The 22,124-nt window shown below is 40.1% G+C and overlaps 2 protein-coding genes across 4 annotated transcripts in view; both read left to right on the top strand.

Annotated features, from left to right (window-relative positions):
- Positions 1 to 10,493, top strand: part of smad1 (SMAD family member 1) — a 17,400-nt gene extending 6,907 nt beyond the window's left edge. Inside the window, exons 2-7 of the mRNA XM_034894069.1 lie at positions 1,134 to 1,706; positions 4,146 to 4,418; positions 4,831 to 4,947; positions 6,838 to 7,059; positions 7,285 to 7,541; positions 8,877 to 10,493. Coding sequence (XP_034749960.1) covers positions 1,307 to 1,706; positions 4,146 to 4,418; positions 4,831 to 4,947; positions 6,838 to 7,059; positions 7,285 to 7,541; positions 8,877 to 9,020 — 1,413 coding nt within the window. The 5' untranslated portion in view covers positions 1,134 to 1,306 and the 3' untranslated portion in view covers positions 9,021 to 10,493. The remainder of the gene's footprint in view (positions 1 to 1,133; positions 1,707 to 4,145; positions 4,419 to 4,830; positions 4,948 to 6,837; positions 7,060 to 7,284; positions 7,542 to 8,876) is intronic.
- A 1,419-nt stretch (positions 10,494 to 11,912) lies between these two features.
- mmaa (metabolism of cobalamin associated A) lies at positions 11,913 to 21,474 on the top strand. Of its 3 annotated transcripts, none has more exons than XM_034894092.1 (7): positions 11,913 to 11,978; positions 12,151 to 12,580; positions 14,197 to 14,319; positions 14,523 to 14,693; positions 16,387 to 16,472; positions 17,479 to 17,628; positions 20,502 to 20,795. In XM_034894092.1, exons 2-7 carry the CDS (start codon positions 12,151 to 12,153, stop codon positions 20,793 to 20,795), a joined length of 1,254 nt encoding a protein of 417 aa, XP_034749983.1. In that variant the 5' UTR covers positions 11,913 to 11,978. The 3 variants fall into 3 exon arrangements, with proteins under 3 accessions (XP_034749983.1, XP_034749972.1, XP_034749993.1); XM_034894081.1 differs by having other exon boundaries at positions 11,938 to 11,978; positions 12,059 to 12,580; XM_034894102.1 differs by lacking the exon at positions 11,913 to 11,978 and having other exon boundaries at positions 20,502 to 21,474.
- Positions 21,475 to 22,124: the final 650 nt, after the last annotated feature.

The following is a 22,124-nucleotide window of genomic DNA, read 5'->3' as shown; positions in this document are numbered from 1 at the left end:
ACACACACACACACACACACACACACACACACACACACACACACACACACACACGTTGTAAACAGCACCTGTTCTCATCAAACTTCCCTGCCTGTTTGTCAGGATGATGTAGCCTACACATGTAGTAGCTGACAAAGATAGAAATGGCTATTTATCCCCTAATCTGAAAGGCCAAGAATAACTACAGAGCAGTCTTAATGATGTATTTGTTCCTGCTCGTAGGAAATCTAATATACTGCAGGCTTTACTGTAGAGAGTGATGCATCCTCACCCATGAGTCAGTGCGGATAAAAGGTGGTGGATTTCTGACAAACTGTTATTTGATTGTAGGATTGCATTTGAACATTTGTGCAAAGCCAAACCTCAACCATAACTGTGTTTTTATCTTCCCTAATTGCATTCAGAAAAAAAAACTTAACAAGAAGGTGGAACCGGGAGAGCTCAATGTGCTCTTTTCCGTTTTAAAAGCTAGAATGTGTGTATGTCCTGGCTAGTGAATTGGTCCTGTGGGACCCCAGTGAATGGGCACATTTATCCTGGGGTCCACATGCACTTCCTTTTTATTGTCCTGCACATTGCCAGATTCCTGCCCAAAACCAGTGTTTGTCTGTTGGTGGTTTTAAAGCTTTATAGAACATTTTCCTCAGTAGGCTGCTCATTTAAAGTCTCCATCTGAAAGACCTTTTCAAATTTCACATATCTGCAGAGTTGTCAGGCAAACAATCGTTTTGCTCTATCTGCTACAAAGTTGTGTTTGTGATAGCATTGTAGAGGATTTCAAAATCTTTGAATTGTAGTCATAGCAAGTAAATCTATGGGTTTGTGTAATCACGATTGGAGCTGATGTTCAGAGGAGGGTGTCCGTCATGACTCGCCAGTTTCCCAGAAGCTATGACAGACATGACCATAACAGCTTTAGTGGTGACATCATCGCCTTATCAAAGGTTCTGGCAATCCTCTGGTGGGACGCCAGTGCTGCTAGTGAGGCAAAAGGGGGAGACGTTAATGTGTACCATAGTTTCTACAATATTGGTAGAGAAAGGACACAACACGCATGACTGATCTGCTGAAGTGTGTTTGCAATCTCTTTATTTTTACTGATAGATGCGGACTTACCTCTTCTTTTCTTCTAGTAAGTGAATGTTGAGGGGACCTGATCGTACGTCTTGGAAGCTGAGGATTATCTGAAACTCCAAAAGGACAAACACACGTTTTACCCTGTCTCTTCAAAGGCTGAACTGTCCACCATCGCTGCTCACACTTTTTTTGGACAGAAAGGAGAGGGGAGGAGGGCGGCTTGTCCAACATGAACGTCACCTCGCTCTTCTCCTTCACCAGCCCGGCGGTCAAACGGCTGCTGGGTTGGAAGCAGGGAGACGAAGAAGAGAAATGGGCAGAAAAGGCTGTGGATGCTCTGGTTAAGAAACTGAAAAAGAAGAAGGGAGCCATGGAGGAGCTGGAGAGGGCCCTCAGCTGCCCTGGTCAGCCCAGTAACTGTGTGACAATCCCCCGCTCGCTGGATGGACGGCTGCAGGTGTCCCATAGGAAAGGTCTGCCCCATGTCATTTATTGTCGGGTGTGGCGCTGGCCCGACCTGCAGTCCCACCACGAGCTGAAGGCCCTGGAGTGCTGCGAGTACCCCTTTGGCTCTAAACAGAAGGATGTGTGCATCAACCCCTACCACTACAAACGAGTGGACAGTCCAGGTGAGTGATATGATCCTAAAATAATTAGGGATGCACCGATCCTATCAGGGCCAGTACTGACCTTGTTAAGTGAACTATGTGACGGACCCACATTGTCCGTTTTTTTATCAAACCACAATCAGTTACATTCATTTAGGCACGGCATTCCTCGTGTTACCTTACATAAGAATGATTACTATGAGTTTCACTCAAATCTGGGAGAAAGAGAGCAAATGCAGATACTCTGAGTTAGGGCTGGGCGATATGGAGAAAATCAAATATTACAATATTTTTAACCAAGTATCTCAATAACGATACTGCAGCAATATTGCAGTGTTGACTATTGATGCTTTCACAAAATATTTACACAATGAGATTTTTGTTAAATAATCAGTAATGTGGATATAATAACTAAGTGGGTAAAGGCAATCATAGAACAGTTACAACAGTCTGGTAAGTTCAGAAAATGACATCACGTTATGGTAATGCAGCTGATATAATATCAATATATTGCCCAGCTCTACTATGAGTTGAGGTAAACCTGGACTGTTGCATCACAGTTGCTGACACAGTGTAATTTTTCCACTGCATCGCCTACCTTTTTTTCTGAAAGTCTTTTTATCTGTTCAAAATGATTAAAAAAAAATCACAAACTTTTTATTTAAAAGACTGATATGCAAAAAATTAGAAGAAGACATTAAATCCAGGATCATGAGATTTTGCTTAAACTCACACTTCACACAAGGCAGCAAATTAAAGTCATGTAATTACAATTATATAAAAACTGAATACAATAGATCAAAGCATAACAAAATAAACAACACTAACTCCAATCATATAAAATATAAAAAATAAGAAGACCACATTTAAGTAAAAATCTAATTCAAATAAAATTAGAATGAGCTCTCCGATTTAAACAATTCCAGAGCCTTGGGGCCTTCACTGCAAAGGTAGTGCTACTTGGCCTCTTACTGAACAGAAAATAAGGGTCAGCTGACAAGATAGAAACAGCTGTGTGCAGGGTGCAAAGTGTGTAAAAGGCCAAGAGTGTGTGTGTGTGTGTGTGTGTGTGTGTCTGTCTGTCTGTCTGTTAGTTCATGTGTGTGGAGCAGGAAATTCCATCTTGGGGGAGAATGAGGGCTTTGTTTTGGGCATGCTGTGTGCTGCTGGCTTTTTTAAAACATTTGTGCACACATTTGATTCACATAGTCACACAGGCGCGTTACAAAAACCAGGATACACACCCACTCACTCTCTCTCACACACACACACACACACACACACACACACACACACACACACACACACACATACACACACACACACACACGCACAGTTTCTCTGAGGATAGCTGGAACAGGAAGCCAGTCACCCACACACAATTGGAGGAAAGAGTTGTTGCCTGCCTTGCACACTTTTTGTTTTAGCAGCGGGTGGAAGATGGAGGGCTAAGGTGATTAAACCCCACAGCACCTGTCTGTCCACAGTGACCCCTCCCCTTCTGTCCTAACACTGCCCGCCTACACACACATCCTGTCAATCTCCCTTCACTATTCAACCAACCACCTGCTCCACATATAACCTCTGAAATAAACTGCTACAATAATGCATTGGGCTACTTGCAGAAACACTGACAGCAGTGCGGGCCCTGTCCAAAATTTCAGCACCAGCTTTATTTATCTGCCCAGGTATTTATAGACACAAGTGAAGCGTATATCTGTGGTTTCTATGTACTGCACCTGAATTGCCCTGACATCAGCCAGGATATTTACCCCAAGTGATGAATTCCTGGAACGGCTTGCCTCAAAATGTCTTTTCAGAGCAGAAGCCTGAGACTCCGGGCCAAATACTGCTGGCTAAGACTAACATTTGAATAATGTAGGGACATCTGCACTCAGAATGTAGAAACATTGTGAGTGCCAGAAAGATATATTTTTTTTGTTATGGAATCAAATCAGTGTTTGTATGGATAGGTCAGTTGTCACAGTAGCCAAGTTACATACAACACAAACAATAAGATGAAGAGACCTAAGGAGGCAGGTAAGATGCAAAATAAAATAAATTGTGCAAAATAAAGTACTGCAATACAAACACTATGAGTCCTGCTCATTGACTCACAACGTTGACCTACAATAGCTCATACACCCAGAGATGTTAAAGGGAGAGCTACTATGGTATATAACGGCATGGTGGACACATTTACCGCATTGTATCACTTATTCCTAATCAGAACAGAAGTGTGCTACAAGTTTTTCGAAAGTCATTAATAAATAATTAATAGTGCTAAGTGGATAAATTGCAAAAGAAATATTTTTCTATCAAGTCAGTGGTTGGTTTGACTTGAATATTTTAATTGAGTTAAAGGATCTAAACACACTGCAAAAACACATATTGATTGGTTGCAGAACTTCTGATGCATCAAAGCACTTCATGTTTTAACCATTTTAATGTCTTTCTCAGTGCTGCCACCTGTGTTGGTACCGAGGAACAGCGAGTTCAACGCCAAGCATACAATGTTGCCTCGCTTCCGCAACCCTCTACAACAGAATGAGCCGCACATGCCTCAGAATGCCACCTTCCCAGAATCCTTTGCTCAGGCAAACACAATGCCGCCCAATTTCCCGAATTCGCCAGTGAACAGCTACCCAAACTCGCCAGGGAGCGGCAGCAGCAGCGCCACGTTTCCTCATTCACCATCCAGCTCTGACCCCGGCAGTCCATTCCAAATGCCAGGTGAGATCCAACAGTGAACCTTTATCCAAATCTCTTCTCCCACCTTCCATCAGGGAGACATTTACAGAGCATTTCACCGCATACATTACGGTTTAGGGATAGTTTTTACCCTCAGGTAACAAGGTTACTGAATGATGGCACAGCAGGAAAGAGCTGTGGTCTGAATTTAGTCACTTATTCACTATGTCTACTGTGCTTGGATATTATGGATGTTTTTAAGGTTATTAAATGGTATTTATGTTATTGACTTGCTGAGAGAGTTCAAAATTCATATTGTATTTCATTGCTGTGTTACTCTAAGGTGCATAAAACAATAAACTTGAACTTAACCCATTTTTCTTAATTTTTGTCTGTACTGAACAACAACAACAACAACAACTCACTTCTCTGCTCTCTGCACTTCCTGATGCAGAGACGCCCCCTCCCGTCTACGTGCCCCCAGAGGAGCAGATGACTCAGGATTGCCCCCAGCCAATGGACACCAACCTCCTGGCTCCACCCTTGCCTCTAGAGAGTAACAACCGGCCAGGTAACCATGGCAGTTACGATCTCACACACATACCCCCGTCACAGTGATATGATCCACATAATAATGTTTGCACCTGTTTGTCTTGATCTGCAGGTGCAAAGATTTCTGGGAAGTCTGGTTGTTTTTAAAGCTTTTTTCTATTGTGAGCAAAATCCAAATACAAAAAAGAAAGAAAAAGCCCTCTGAGTTGGTATGCCATATCCTGACAGATAAAACCTGAACAGTGTGTGGAAAGGATCTGTTAGTTTACAGTGAGGCTCTGTTTGTGGGTGCGAGCCCCTGGGAAGCTCAAACCCTCAGCAAATTAAGCCAGGCCTCAGAGCAGTTTTATGAGGTCTATAAAAGCTGGGGCGTATGTCATCTCTGCTGGTGGTAATGACTTGAAACTCGTTAACGATAATATTCACTAATTACCTCCAACTTTCAGATCTGAAATGTGGTGTATAATTGCTGCTATCTTGGCTTTTGTGGTTTTGGCTTTATTGTGCCAGAGATATACATCTGAACCCTGTATTAATGAATACGTATTAGACAATACAGAACAATGGACATGTACAGAGCCATGTGATTTAACGGATAATATTCATAGTTTCTATTAGACATGATAAGCATTTTACTTGCTAAGGGAATGGGTGGGATCTGAGAACATAGAAACATTACTTAAAGTCAAAACAAACCCCCAGGTTAGATAACTTTACTTGCTTTAAAGCAATGTCTATGAGTTGCAAGCTGTGCAATCCAAGAGGGACTTTACCTTCTCAGGATAATTTTTAGAGGCATTAAGAGGTAAAATATTCAGTATTTCAAAAGAAAAAAGTTATAAAAACAAGCAATTTTGTTTGGCATTATTTCATCATTTCTAATCTTAAATCCTGGTAATAATTTCACAACCCCATATCTATTAATTCATGTTTTGTTTCCTTGTTTTTGACCTGTCTGACTGACATAATTGTTTCTGTTTCTTGCCCCATCAAACTTGATTGTAACAATGCCGCCACATTCTCAAATCTCAGGAATTATTTTTTTATCACAACCGATACGGAACTAGAAGTTTTATAAACCCAACGTTTTCTTGAATGGTTACATTTTACATTTTTACATAAACAAACCATGCAGGTTTGTTTGCAGTTAAAATATTCTCGCCTCAAATTGGAGTAACTGGAAAAATATTGGTCTGAACTTTAGTTTTACACACCTGAGCAAAACAATATTTGTACTTTTTTATGATCATGCATCCAAGGCCCAAAACGTCTGCCCACACATGGTGACAGCAGTAGCGAGAAAAGCTGTTAAAATGTTTGCTGGAAGTGTGAGTTTAGGGAGTTTTTTAGTTCTATTCCACAAGCTGCATCCTGTACAGGGGAGCTGGTTTCTATTGTAAAACAGCTCTGGGAAGGGGACAGACAAAACACACCTGCTAGTCAGTGCCACGCTACAGAGGAAGTTTGGGAGAAGTATGTGCTTAGATAAACATGATAGTTCGTCTTTCTCAGAGTGGGTGAGGCCAGCTGGCACTGGCTCAGAGAGAATGGCCAGGCACCTTCTATTGACTGTTTTTCTGCTCAATAAAGGCTGGCACACAGACCTCAGACAGTAGGCATACTTTAGAATGCATCTGCATTGATTTTGATCAGCATAAATGTACACAAATGTAGCCAGTGGGTCCTATATATTTATTCAAATCACTGTTATGGGCTATGGGGAACAATTTGCAAGAAATAATTGTGCAGATGAGTAAGATTTACAGCTGAGCCTCTGTAGCATCAGTGGCTCCTTCCAGATTGTCTGCTCAGAAGTCTGCTCAGAGGAGTCTTAAATGTGCATTAAATGCGTCTGCGTGTACAGTGTACTCAGCTCACTCCTGTGACTGTTAATGTGTTTCCTGCGCAGATGTGCAGCCCGTGGCTTATGAGGAACCCAAGCACTGGTGCTCTATTGTTTACTATGAGCTCAACAATCGTGTTGGAGAGGCGTTCCAGGCGTCCTCCACCAGCGTGCTTGTTGATGGCTTTACAGATCCCTCCAACAACCGCAACCGATTTTGCCTCGGCCTGCTCTCCAACGTTAACCGCAACTCCACCATTGAAAACACCAGGCGGCACATCGGCAAAGGTGCAGTATGGAAAGCCTGTCAATTAATGCAATACACTGACTGTCAGCAGACGAGACTAAATCAATTTATTTTGTCAATATGAACAATAACAACAAATTGAGTAAACATTTTAGTGTATTGATTTTAAGATGATCACTCTGAGGTTTTGGGCCATTGTATTTGCTGATGAAACAGATGTGCTTCTCCAGGTGACCAACACTTTATCCTCTCCTGCTTCCTCTCAGGTGTCCATCTGTATTATGTTGGAGGAGAGGTGTATGCAGAATGTCTAAGTGATAGCAGTATCTTCGTCCAGAGTCGTAACTGTAACTTCCACCACGGTTTCCATCCAACAACTGTCTGTAAGATTCCCAGCGGCTGCAGCCTGAAAATCTTCAACAACCAGGAGTTTGCAGAGCTGCTGGCCCAGTCCGTCAACCATGGCTTCGAGGCGGTTTATGAGCTCACCAAAATGTGCACCATCCGCATGAGCTTCGTTAAAGTATGCAGATCAGATTCAGCAATGTTACATTTTGGGATTGTCTTCTTAAATTTAGCATGAACTGACTTTATCAAGTTTTACAGTTGAGTCACTGTTAAAGCGTAATATCAGTGTGCCCGTTTGTTTTTTATTTTTATGACATCTCAGTGGTCCTGCGTTTTGTACATAAATAAGTTTATTTAAAGGTGGGGTCTGGGATTCTGAAGAAAGATTTTTGGTGAAATTTGAACTCAACACCCAAACTAATACATCCCTGTCAGAACTTAAGCATGGGGCAGATTAATCGTCCCTCTCCCTCCCACTGCCTTTTCCTTTATGGATCCATGGCCTTTCCCCTGTCCTGTGCAAGAGCACACACGAAAAAGTGTTGTGTGGCCGCTTTTTTTTTGTTGCCTTTACAGATGCAGGACTGTGTATGAACACTGCATATTTTTTAAAGCTAACTCACAGAATCGACAGTAGCAGATTGTGTGGAGATATTCGTTGAATTTAACAAAAAGTGTACTGGGTTAGAATCTCAGACTCCACCTTTAGGTAACATTACACTTGTAAATATGGTTAAAATGCAAAACAGTCTAAAGTGTGGCTTTATTACACTAGAAAGAAGTCCAACGCCGGTGTGTATAACGGTCTGCTGCTAAAGACACAAAGTAGACTAGCTGCATTTTGAGCCACCATGGCCACTGCCAGAGTCGGAGGTGTAGGGTGCGTTCAATTGCACCTTGCAAGCTCATGGCGCATTCAAGCGTACCTTGAGAAAGTCAAGCTGTTGTTGCAAAGTAACCTTCTGCCATCTAGTGGTTCTTCTTATTGCTGTTAAACAGCAATTGATTGCTAAAATAAGTTCTTAGGCCTTAGCAAAAAACAAGTCGTTCCTTAATGTTGCCAACTGTGGTTTTGACCTTCATTTATTTGAGTATCGGTTCACACACTTTATAGGCCCCGGCGCTGATTTAAAAGTAGGGTTTTAGAACCGGTATCGGAATAACCCAAACAACACCCAACCCTGCTACAGTAAGAAGGAAATTAATTTGTGGTTTCTCCTCACTTTCCCTATTTCATATTACTTGATGCACCTTTTCAATGAAAATCTATAGAAACACAATTGAACCCATTAGATATTCTAATATTTTTTTTCAAAATTGTGTATACATTTTAATGTTAACAGGGGGTATTATGAAACAAAGTACAATCTTAACATGGACTCAAGCAGAACTTAACATCAACACTGGACAGTCAAAATAGAGTTTGGACTTGAAACGTTAGAAACATGTACAACAAGAACTAATACAACTTGTGGCAACATTCTAAATGATGTGTTTTCATGTGTTACAGGGCTGGGGAGCAGAGTACCACCGCCAGGATGTAACCAGCACACCCTGCTGGATTGAGATTCACCTGCATGGTCCCCTGCAGTGGTTGGATAAGGTGCTAACCCAGATGGGTTCCCCTCACAACCCTATATCCTCCGTCTCATAAGTATCACTGTCCTCAGCCCCATAGTTGTCCATACCCCAGCATTTTGGTCTAAGTAGCAAGAATAGGGTCACGGATTGGCTTGTGGTTCAGCCAGTCTGCCTTCTCAGATAAGTGAGGTTTTGTCTGAAACACAAACTGATCTAGGACCAGTAGGGCTGGGCAGGTTGTTAAATGGGTTGGTTTTTTCTCTACTTGAAGGATGTCTGAATGGGCCACATTTACAGTCTGCGAGAGGAGTAAGAAAAGTGAGCGTGATGCAACTGGAAGATACTTGATCTTTGTGACCAACTGTAATAATTAGACCATCACGTCATGATGAGTGTCATCATGACGCAAGACTCCTCCCTGATCTTTCTCCAATAAGGACTCTTTTTCATTGTTCTATTGTTCTGATTCACAACTAGTTTTCATCTAAATATTCCCTCTGAAATCCAGATATATATGTGTGTAATAAAAATAATTACGGGACATTCCAGGTCACCAAAATTGCAAACGGCTGCTGTCTACTGCCTGACTGCAATGAGGTTGGCATGAAATGTACTTACAGCATGTAAAAAGTTAGCAGGAACTTGGAGGTTGACCAGTATGACTGAAAAATGTCATCATTCAAATCATCTCCTGATACTTCAGCAAGTATGTTGTTTCCCCCAAATGTTCTTTTTGGGGGCTAATAAATTAAAGCAGTAGAAAGTTCTTAGAAAAAATAAAATCCTATCTAACAGATCATGAAAACTAATACGCTAATAAGAGGGCAGAATTATGGGGAGTTTGAGAGTTTAGAGTGGGGTTTAGTGTGGGGCATTGCACTAAAAGGGCATTTCAGACCTTTGAGAACAATGACGTGTTTAAATGTTGCTCATCTTGTGTTACACTCGTGTTTCAAATGGTTAAAAAAGAAAAGAATAGTGTTTAGACATATTCACTATTAGAATATGTGCTGTGCAGTCTGGTTTTTGAAAAGCATAGTTTGGTTAGTGTAGCGTTACACATTTAAGACTGGTAGCTGAACACCACATGAAACAGAGTGTAGTTTGTCCCTTGCTGTATAGTCTGCAGACAAATCTGATGTATCAAATATGAGTCACATTAAGGAAATCCATATTTCAGTGACTGTGCTTCATTCTCTAATTAAAAAAACTTGTTAAATGACTGATATGGGAAAATGTTGAGCATTCAAATTGTAATTGTTGACTGAAAAAAGGGTATCAGTTAGTTTTTTTATAAAATGCAGATTTTGCCATTCAATTCTTTTATGCTTTGAGCAATCCTCTTTGCTATTAAACTGTATTACTCTTTACATTCTTTTTGTAATTTTGAACATGTTTTCTGTTTTGTTTGTCTGCACTTTCACACATTGCCTTTTTGTTTTATCCTTTGTGGTTTTGCTCAGTAAAACTCCCAGAAAAGCAGTTTTATTCCATGAATATCAAGCCTCTACTGGAAGATTCAATAAATTTGTTTCATTACTTTGCAATATTGCTGTCTCTTTTATGAACATTGTGTCAGGGCATGTGTATGCCTGTGTGTGTATCCGTGTTTTTGTGTGCCTGTCGGTTTAATTACAGGCCACCCATGCTAAGAAAATATGCATCTTGTTATTGTCAGGGACTTTCAAAAATATAAACCACTGTGTGTGTGTATGTCTGTGTGTCTGGACGTAGACCTTCAATTAGGAAGGCACAACAATTACAAGTGCATCAGAAAGCCAACTGCACTAATGTTAAGCGTAATTGCATTTTCCAGGAAATTGCAGGAAAATGCATGAAATAATGTGTTCTCTTTTGTTTTATGGGGCACACTGTGACAGTAATGGAACAGTTACAACAATATGGGAATCACTGACTCAAATTTGTGTGTGTGTGTGTTGTGCGTGCAGGAGTTCTGTTTGACTGTACATGACGTGGGTGGTATGGTTGCACAGTGGTTAGTACTGTTGCCTCCCAAGAGTTTGCATGTTTCTCACAAATTCCACAGACAGACACTTGGTGGACTAGAGACTGAATGAGAAAGTGTTGGAGCATCTACGCTGCGTATTACAGCCCTGCGATGACTGATAATCCACACAAGGTGTCTCCCTTAATGAATTTCAAACTCTTGTCTGAAAACCAAATGTCATACAGATTTGTCTTGCAGTATGGTCCTATAAAATGCATTTTCATGGATTCAGATTTTGTGCATTTTGATTGCGCAAACAGCTGCACTTAATGGTTTTATTTATTTTCAGTATTCCATGTCAAAATATAATTCATATTTTCATTCTTTTATTTAAATGAAGGCCCATTATTTTCTTACAATTTCAATGTCTGCAATGTACATTGTGGGTCAAAGAGAGAGTGTGAGTGCTATCTAAAAAGAGTTCAACAAAGTATTCTTTATGATCAAACCCTTTGCAGTAGCCTCTACCAGTCCTATTTAAATAATTAAAAATGTAATAAAAAACTTTTAATGATATAATGTTTCCACCCACGAGATGATACTGATAGACTACTGTCAAGAGATTGTCCAAAATACTCTCCAGCTCACGAAAATGAGGTTCGTAGTATAAATAAAGAATGCATTGGCAGTAATACCGGCAAACAAAGTACAATTTACAAACAGGGAATCATAATATTGCCACATGTTGTCAAGTTTGATGGATGTATGGAGAAAAACCAGCCTGTCGATTCAGATGGGATGTGAAAATGAACCTTTGCTCCCACCTGCTGGCCACAGTGGACGACTGTCATCACTAGACTTTTCGTAAACGACTTATAACGTTCACGTAATGCATGTATATATATATATTTTTTTTTTTTACAAATGTTGTCGCAATACATTTAGTAGATATCGCTATTTTATACATTTTAAAGATATTTTCATTGAAAAAAAAGAAAGAATCGACGTGCCGTACGTCACCGGAAACAGGAAGAAGATGAATTAAACAACAACCGTTGAACACATCCATGCAACTGTTACGAGGTCAGCGTGAATTCTCATTTTCAACCGTTTGTGTAATGTTTTATTACCTATATTTGTGACAACTGTATTTCCACTCAAAGGAAGGGCAAACGGTACATGTTTCAGAATGAGATACCGCAAAGGTCATCGTACAAGTTAGTCACCACTGACTCACCTTCTTTCTCCCAGCTAGATGCCCCACATTTCCCATAAAATGCGACGGTTTGGCTTCTCCCTTCTCCGCCACATCTCCCTTCCCTCTTCATTCACAATCCCCTCAGTCACAGTCCGGACTTTCTGCCTCCACCGTGGGGTCTTTAATGGTTCGCACGCCTGTTACCAGGGCAACGTCCCGGATCGTAGCTGCCAGCACAGGAGGAGTGTGAGCACAGCCCTCAGGCAGCACATCCAGGACCTGAGTGGGCCTGAGCAGAGGCTATTGGAGAAACTGTACGAGGGGCTGATTGGGGGACAGCGGGCGTCTCTGGCTGAGTCCATCACTTTGGTGGAGACCCAGCATCCCAGGAAAAAAGAGCTGGCCCAGGTGCTGCTGCAGAGGGTGCTGGCCTACAGGAGGGAGCAGGAGACTCGTAATGGAGGAAAGCCAGTAGCCTTCAGAGTAGGTGTGTGGCCGGTGTTTGAGTGGCTAATGTTTTTCCTTTGGCTAATCATGTGTGAAGACAACACCAAGTGAAACTGTGTCTTGGAATGAAAAACCGGATGCGTGCTTACAGTAAGCTGTAGGGAAAGTACTTCCTGTGCACTATACAGCTCTTGACAACTTCATTAGGTACACCTATACAATTTACTTTATGTAAGTCCCTTAGAACTTACATAAACACCTTTCAATATAATCCAGTCCAGTTCGACACTACTGCAAAGTACAACGTTAGTAATAAACATATACTGTAGTTAACTTGATACCTCTCTAGCAGTGTCATTCAAAACTGAACACTATTGGCTTTGTAAAGGTAGAGTTTAGACTGAGCAGTTTTATTTGATTACATTTTTACCGGTGTTCTTAAAAAAGTGGCCACTAATGTATGTTCGTATGCCATGCCTCCATAAAGTTCCTAGCAAGTAAAGTAAAAACACTCTCCGCAGTGTGTCAGTTAGTTTGTGGTAGTTTGATTAAACACAACATTATTTATAATTGTGCACCTGTGTGCTAGCCTGGAAATCCAGACCCAAATCTGAAAGAGTAAGGGTCTGGCATTGTGTTATGAAAGTCGCCCATCTTGAGGGGCTGCACCAAGCGTGCATTTGAAAATCTCACTGCACACAAATGGATAACACTACGACCAATCACAACAACACATTGGGTGACGTATCCAGAGCCCCATAAGCTTAGCTACCAGTGGAGCTAACTGGTGGATTACACTGTAGACATCTGTTTATTTTGTCTCTGGCCCGCCTATATCAGATACACCGATGTGATTCGTACAGCTCGGCTACAAGAGCAAAGTTAATGAGCAGTTTTACTTGGTGCCAGTGTAACTTGCTGAGCAAATTCAAATTGTGCTCTTTCAAGAACTCCGGATATCTGGGGTACCTGTTAGCACAATATGAGCTAAAATTAACTTAACTTCTTTAGAAAAGGTTTTGACACAAGGCACCTCTACAAGACAGGGCCACAGAAATGCACAACCCATGATCCAGAGTTGTGAGGCAGGAGGATTTGAATGGATTTTACCTTACTGTAAGCTTCCATTTGAAATTTTCTTATCAAAATACAATGTTCCTCATGGTCCTCAACACAGAAACACTGGAATCTCTTGGGTAAGTAAACAAAAGTATTGACTGTTGTATGCCAACTTCTGAAGCAAATTCTAAATGCTTCATCATTGCATTTGGAAACAAAACATTGCGCCATAGTTTCTGAATTAAGTCAAAATTGACCTAAAATCTAAAAGTGAACTGATTTAAACTGTTGAATATTTTTGAGGTTTGAAGTTTTAAAATTTGTGTTTTTCTAGTTTTTATGTACACAAGCTTGAATCTTGGTGACATGTGAGTGCAGTTCACCACACGTGCATTTCACATGCAGATTCTCACTTCATCTTGTCATGCCAATGATAATTAGATTCATCAGTTCAGTCACCAGTTTAAAACCTGTAGGGTTGAGATTTACACTGCTACATTTTTTTTATTGAAGCCTGTTTTAAAGTTTTTATAAAGTCAGAGAAATCAGTATTCGGTGGCATTTGTTGCTGATTTGATTGCTATGTTGATTTTTCAGGTCTGTCCGGTCCTCCAGGAGCAGGAAAATCGTCCTTCATTGAGGTGGTGGGGAAGATGTTGACAGCACGTGGACATAAGGTTTCAGTGTTGGCTGTTGACCCGTCGTCCTGCACTACAGGAGGTAAACGTCGTATGAAACTGATGAAGCTGTTATCGGGTGCTTTACAATGCACAATAGAGTTTTGTTGTGTGACTATGTTTGTGTATGTTTTGATTTATTAGTTACGCTACAACTAAAGTATTTGTACAATCAACAGCAGCACGGTTGAACTATCTATGGATGTCAAAGTCATGCTACAACCAGACTCATCCCTCTCGTTGCAGGCTCTTTGATGGGTGATAAGACGCGTATGACTGAACTCTCCAGGGACATGAAGGCTTTTATCAGGCCGTCCCCGGCCTCAGGAACACTTGGTGGAGTCACCAGAACAACTAATGAGGCCATTGTTCTCTGTGAGGGAGCGGGATATGACATTGTCCTTGTAGAGACTGTAGGTAAGGCGCTGTGTTTCTACGTGTAGCCCAAATAGGGTTGGGTACCAAAACCGGTACCACTATGGAACTACTGGAATTGGACAGGATTAAAACGCAACTTTTGGTTCCTCATTTCAGTTCTACTTAACGTGTTGACTAAAATATTTTCCCTCCAACACTTCGAAACAGAGGTAAAAATATCATTCTTTCTCTGTAGTCTACTGTTAGCTAGCTTCTGTAAATATAGGCTATTTTTAAAATGCCATATTTTCCCTCTTGGCTCTGGTTAGCATACCAACTCAACATTTACTTTGTTGTTGTGTAACTGTTATTTATTGTTAACTTATTGTAGTTAGTGTGTTAGGTAACTTAGGTTTTCTTATTATATATTTAGGGTACTTTATTGTTATTTAGATCATTTTCAATTAAAAAAAAACTATAAAAGAGGCTTTCTTTGATGTCCTTTTTCAGTTTTGTAAGAATCGGCTTAGGAATTGAAATTAAATGTACCGGTTTGGCGTCCAAATCCAAACAATATCCACCCCTAATCTCAAAGTGAATTTTCAGGCTATAATATTATATTTTTATCGTCATTAAACTGATTTCTTTGAAGCAATCCTGGTTTCACCAAGTTAACTAACTTTTCCTGTTGTAATATACGCCTTTTTAAACACAAAGATTATATATTTTCATCCAATAAATGTCTTCCCCCCTACCCCCCCATCATATTAAACCCGTCTTTTCAGTTTAATTGTTTTTTTAATAAACAGAAAAATGGCGACTGAGTACAGTAGCGCTTTTTTAAAATGGAGGTGGGGGGGGGGAATTCGACACAGCATAGTATAAAGATATTTTCTGTGGCAATACTGTATCCATACACAGACGCCAGGTATCAATCTTTTGTTATATAAATTGAACACATGACACATTAACTTTTTGGTACTAGAATAATAAAAGAAACAATAAAATTGAAGTGAGATGAACAAACAGATTAGAGTCTTTAGATAAAAACAGAAATTGTTTTCCTTTGGGGAAATAATTAGAAGTTGGAAAAAAAATTGAAAACATTGCCAAACATAGCAGAATATCGCAATACGTTTAATTCTCCCCCCTATTTCTCAGTAGGGCTGTATATTGAAACAAACTGTTTAGATGCCAGTGTCAGAAATAGCACTACCCCTTTTTGTGTTTCACAAAATAAGCCAAACCTTACTAATTCATCAATGTTCAATGTTCTTCGATTTCCTGACAATAACTTTGCCAAATCAAATACAGTATAAAGTTAATTAAACTGTGTTTTAAAATCATCTGATTAAAGAATTAAGAAATTAAACAAAAATCGTTCCAGTAGTTGTTACTCTGAGCACTCAGTTTTAATACTTAGTGCTACAGACACAATTTGATCAGTACAGTACAAAGTGTTGAGGTGTGAAATTTTTCAATACTAGTTTGTAGAAGCTCATGAATATTAACAAAACATTTTGGAACTTTCAGTTCGTACATGATACTGTCAAATCAATTTAGTTTACAATGTCACTGCCAGACACAATGTTCATAGTGGGGGGGTTATCAGTGTGGATTTAGTTTTAGATTGAGGATTTTCACTTGGTCATTGACTTACTTACGTTAGTCTGATTTGCAGTAAGAGTCAGCATTGCTATTTTGTCAAATTACTGATCAGTGGTGACACTTCACCCGGTCTTGTTGTCTCCAGGTGTGGGGCAGTCAGAGTTTGCAGTAGCTGACATGGTTGACATGTTTGTGCTGCTGATTCCGCCAGCAGGGGGCGATGAACTCCAGGTCAGTGAAAAACACCGGCAGCAGCACCATGCCCATCGGTGTAAGATCATGTTTCAACTTTTCGGAGCTGGAAGAAAGAGAATAAAAGATGTGTCAGGTTGAATTATGCTGAAGTCTAATCTGGCTGACATGAAGTTGGTTCTGCTTAGTGGGATAATAACAGTTTACCGAATGTTGTCCTTTACTGCTGTTGTCACTATATGTTGTATGTTGTATGTATGTAAGTTGCAGATTTGTTGGTTTAATTTTTACACAACTTTTCAGTTCAAATCTTTAGCAAACCGATTTTATGATGTGAAAGCACTTTTTGATTTTCCCCGTGATGAAGAAAATAGATTTTCTCATCTACAAACAGAATTACCTTCCTGCATGAATACATTTACAACTGTAGTTTGTTATGATAAACTGACTCTTTTTTCCGCATTTGTATGTAAAGATGAGTATGTTGACAAAAACTATATGCTAATCAATTTATCATTAGAGCTAGATTAATGACTTAATTAGCACAACTCATTAGGATGATATTATGGTGATTAGTGTGGGACGTAAAGCAGCTCAGGTGGAATTTGTTTTGATTATTGTAATTATATCTTAAATGTAAAACATTGCATTAAAACATTCATCATATCTAACAAACAGTAAACATATGTTATCCAGATTGGAAGTACAGTATTCCCAATAGCAGGGTTTGCCTGAAACTACATTTCAAAAGGTGAAAGGCACTTCTTAGAGTAACTGTTAAAAATAAGCTTAAATGATTTCACTGTTTTAGATCAGTTAGAAACAGAGAGCAGTGAGGGATGGATAGAAAGCAAAAGTAATAAACAAGGAAACTGGCAGCAAACCCCATCTACATCCATCCATCCATCCATCCATCCATCCATCCATCCATCCATCACTCTGTACACAGATCCCGCAGCAGATTAAGTGTCTCGACATGAGATTTATTTACAGTATCTTGAGAAGTAAATAAGCCTCGCTGTTTAATGCCAAAATCTCTGTCCAGGGTATCAAGAGGGGCATCATTGAGAGGGCAGACTTGGTGGTGGTGACGAAGTCGGATGGAGACCTGGTGGTGCCAGCCAGGAGGATCCAGACTGAATACACCAGCGCACTCAAGCTGCTCAGGAGACAATCCAAGTCCTGGAACCCTAAGGTATGTGTGTGTGTTGGGACGGGGGGTGTAGGCAGTATAGTAGGTGACGGAGCCAAAAACAGAATGATTAGGCATTTAAAAAAAGGATAATTGACAACTGTCCAACATTTGACCTACTGGGGAGCCGCAGGACAAATATCCCTGCCCTCTGGACCCGACACGCCATCCCACAGAGAGGTCAGCTGACCCAGGAAGGGGCAAGAGGAGGATGATGATGATGATGGGAATGATGATGGTGATGGTGATGATGCCATGGCGTCATGGTTTCAGTACTGCAGTGTCTCACCCCTCCCTACATGTCCCAGCTCACCCGCCCGCCTGCCTGGCCTTGTCCCTTTGTTTTCCCAGCCCAATGCCGCATCTGCCCACTGGGCAAGCTGCCAGGAAATGCCCCCACCCCTCTCCTCCCCACCCACCCACCCGCCTACTCTGCTCTGAATACTCGGCTGCTGTGTAATGCATTTTGCTGATTAGAAGCCTGCACACTCAACATAAAAGCTGATAGTCTCCTCTCTGTATTTATCCTTACTCTTGGCCTCTCTTGTGTCTCTGTGTGGCCTACAGTAGCATTTTCTATGATTTAGTCTCTCATCACTTTATCAGTTACTTATTTTGTCCACCTCGCTCACCATGAAAACATAAAACGTAAATGATATGACATGAATTCTAATTTGATTGTTTTGGATTTGAGGGAGGCATCTTCAAATGCCTTGTCCTCCCAACGATCCAAAATTCTTCCAACATTCAATTGACATCAATATAAAACAAAGAAAAGCAGAAAATTCTCACGTTAAGGAAGCTGGAATCAAGAGAACATTTGGAGTTAAAAAATATTTATTATATAGTTGATTATGAAAATAGTTGGGCTTAGCATCCTGACGGTGGAAGAACTTTGTCAAATCTGTGAATTTTACTGAAAACTCATCAGTTCATTTTTATTCTTTAACAATTTTCGATTGTCTTTACATATTCTTTAAAATCAATGACTTTGTAACCCTGCTTTTAAAAAGTGCTGTATAAATACAGTGGCTTGAGTTTACACACCCATGCTAAAGTTGTTTCAAAAACAGGAAGAAAAAAAACATCATTTGGAAATTGATATTAATGCCTTTAATTAAAAAAAAATTTGGAAAACCAACCTTTTAAGGACACCTATTTTCTTTGTGAATGAATAATGAATTGTAAATAAATAAATGTTCTTCCTTAAATACACGGGGCATAAGTATGCACACCTATGTTAAATTCCCATAGAGGCAGATTTTTATTTTTAGAGGCCAGTTCTTTCATGGATTCAGGATACTATGCATCCTGATAAAGTTCGCTTGGCCTTTGGAATTAAAATTCACCATCATTGATTCCAAAGGCCAAGGGAACTTTATCAGGATGCATAGCAACTGTAAGAGAGGGAAGAGAAACCCTTACTTACTTTACTTAGTTCTAATCCCGGTTTGGGAATTGGCGTGGAGTTTGAAAGGTGTTGGATTATGGGAAGTGTAGGACGCGGTGTTTTGTACCTTGATCTGTCTCTTGTACATGCAATACTAAATTGCTAGAGTAGCCCTTTATAGGGTTTTCACTCCTACCCCTCTAACCGTTTTCATAAAAGACAAATTCATCAGGAGAGAAGTTGTTTCACTCAAAACTATTCACAGTGAGGTCTATGGATTAGCGAGAGAAACAGGAGCAGGATTTGTTTCTGGAAGAAACAAAAACGCTTTAAATTAAAATCATTGCACATAGCACAACAAACACAATTCCATTCAACTCTGTTGTACTGGGGAGTAAGTATCTTAAAACATGGACAAATAAAACTAAACCTGTCTGCCTGGCTAGACACCTGTGAGGTAATATGTTTGATGATTTTTATTTTATTTTGATATAGCCTTTCAAATAGGATAATTAGTGAATGTGCAGTCCATTTAGGCTCAAAAAGTTTGATTTCCTGTTTTTGCATCATACTCAAATAAAGTCCTCGTAAAATGATTAACATAATGATGTAATTAGAGGATTTATAATTGGCTGTGGATCACTGGCCACCAATATTTATCAAGCTGTCACATTCAACTTTGTCGTTTACCAGTTGATGCCAAATTATCTCCAAATGATACATGTAATTTCATTACACTTTAGCAGCCTGGAGATTGAGTATCTGTGGTTTTATTTGACAACACTGAGGTCTAGTCTCGTCTCTCCTCCTCCAAAATCTCTCCAAAACAGAAGATTTTTAAAGGCAGTTTAGGGTCCTAAATGCACATCTGAATGAATGGCCTGACCTTTTTTTGTATTCTGAGGCTCTTTCACTTTTTTGTCTGCGCTGAACTTAAACGTTTCCCTAAATTTCATCATGTGCTATTAAATCTGCAGCAAGCTCTGAAAAGAGACATGCAGTCAGTTGAACTAAACACATAAGTGACACCCCTCAGATGTCTTGTGTGAACTAGGTGTTCTAGGGTGACAAATACTTACACCGTTTGTAAAGAGGCATGACAGCATCTTACAGGATGGAAGTGCATCTAAAAAAAACATCCAAAACTTAGAAAAAGAAACCTAAAAGTTGAAAAATCAGCAACTCCCCAGATTCAATTGCAATTGACTATATTGAACCCTTTGGTATTATAAAAACAAAAAAACTAATGCACCATTAAATTCTTTATGTGTCAAATAAAACCTATACATATGTTTTTATTTATTTTATTTGGATTGTTTATACACAATGCACATTAATCAACACTAACATTTTGAAAATAAGTGTAAATTTGTCGTGGGTGCACTCGTAGGCCCAACATAAACAAAACCATTATATGAAGTGACCACCTGGTGGTTGAAAAAGAGACTTTAAATTCACACATGCATCCCCCTGCTCTCCTCTTCAGGTTGTGCGTGCCTCCTCACACACCAGTGAGGGCATTCAAGAGGCCTGGGCCAATATGGAGTTATACCGGGACACCATGCTAGCCAGCGGGGAACTGCAGGGGCGGCGGAGGGCCCAGCAGAAGGTTTGGATGTGGAGTTTGATCCAGGAGAACGCTCTCTGCCATTTCCAGAATCACCCCAGTGTCAGGGAAGCTCTACCCCACCTCGAGGAGAGGGTGACCAAAGGAGCCATCTCCCCAGGCCTGGCTGCTGACCTGCTCCTCAAAGCCTTCTCATCATCATCACCACAATAATCTGTGGGACTGCACCTTTGGGGATGGGTGGATGGATGGATGCCTCATGGCTGATCAGGGCCACTCTATACAAAGGAAAGCCAGGACAGACGGAGAATAAGTGCCCTTGACGCTATGGTTTGCACACAAAAAAACTGTCTTGCCCTTTTTACACTTATTTTGAAATTTGAAACATCTAAAAAATAAGTCATCCCTCCACAGAAAAGTTGGTTTCTGCATGCTTTAATTCAAATCAGGAGAGGTAAGAGAGTGTTAACAGTTTTCACTTCTCACTTAATGCACATTTGGACAGCAGACAAAATAACACATTTCACTGTGAGATACGAAATGTTGCACCACCAATAGCCTGGTTTTTCTGAAGCAGATACTTGGGATTGTCTTCTTGGACAAAGAAACTACAGACCCTCAGGATCAGTTTTAATGAGATTAGTGCAAAACACACAGAGGGGTGTAAAGGTCATGTTGGTACATTTGGGGTTTGCACAATACCCTTCCCTTTTACGAACAGGGTCATTATTTGGTGAAGCTGTGACTTGGTCATGCCATAAATATTGATACGACATGTGGTGTTGTCTGTGATCATGTTTACCGACACTGTGTCCCTCCTTTCTCATCTAATGATCAATAATACACACGAGAATCATGAACAATAATTTTTTTAATGAAAGGATCCGACTATAATTTGTTGTGGTCAGGTGTTTCTCTTGTTAAACTGTCATTTCCCTTTGCAAATTGACTTGACTTACAAAATGTTTTATTCACTGTGTGTTACTGAGATGAATATTATATTAAAGAATTGGTGTGAATAACATGAAATCTGTCAGTAGAGTTGGCTAAGCTTCTCTCCGTCCTTGTGTTTGCTCATGATATGAAAAAGGGGGAGTGATTAATGTTACCTCCTTACGAATATTAGTCCTGAGATTTGTCAAAGACCTAATGAATTTTTTCTGCACCCTGGAGCCAGAAATGTCAGTGCTAGGTATCCCCTGAATGAGTCAGCTGTTTCTAAATCAGGCAAAATACACTTTAATATTATCAGAATTACTTTCATAATGCACTGCACTTCTGGACGCCACCAGAGAATTAAAGATAAAGGAGATGTCATACACTCATAACTCAAGTGAAGCTACTGTGTTCATTTAAACAGAAATGCTGCTTTATTAAGGACAACAGTAGTAGCCGACAGTGTTAGTGACATGTGCATGTATAATCTATATAAAGGGTAAGGGGATTGTGGTAATACCCTACTTAAAATATCAGTGCAAACAAGGGCTGCAACTAACTTATTTTTACTATCTATTGATCTGTCAATTACTTTTTTAAATGAAT

The sequence above is a fragment of the Etheostoma cragini genome, chromosome 2, assembly GCF_013103735.1.
Source record: "Etheostoma cragini isolate CJK2018 chromosome 2, CSU_Ecrag_1.0, whole genome shotgun sequence".
NCBI lineage: Eukaryota > Metazoa > Chordata > Actinopteri > Perciformes > Percidae > Etheostoma > Etheostoma cragini.
The sequence above is the reverse complement of the archived record's forward strand: the minus strand, read 5'-3'. Positions and strand labels throughout refer to the sequence as shown.

What these genes read in the sequence shown, in the direction of transcription:
- mmaa (XM_034894102.1), top strand. Translation starts at nt 12,151, where the DNA reads ATGCCCCACATTTCCCATAAAATGCGACGGTTTGGCTTCTCCCTTCTC. An exon ending in GTCGTCCTGCACTACAGGAG is followed by an intron (nt 14,320 to 14,522) that starts GTAAACGTCGTA and finishes CTCTCGTTGCAG; the next exon opens with GCTCTTTGATGGGTGATAAG. An exon ending in CAGGGGGCGATGAACTCCAG is followed by an intron (nt 16,473 to 17,478) that starts GTCAGTGAAAAA and finishes ATCTCTGTCCAG; the next exon opens with GGTATCAAGAGGGGCATCAT.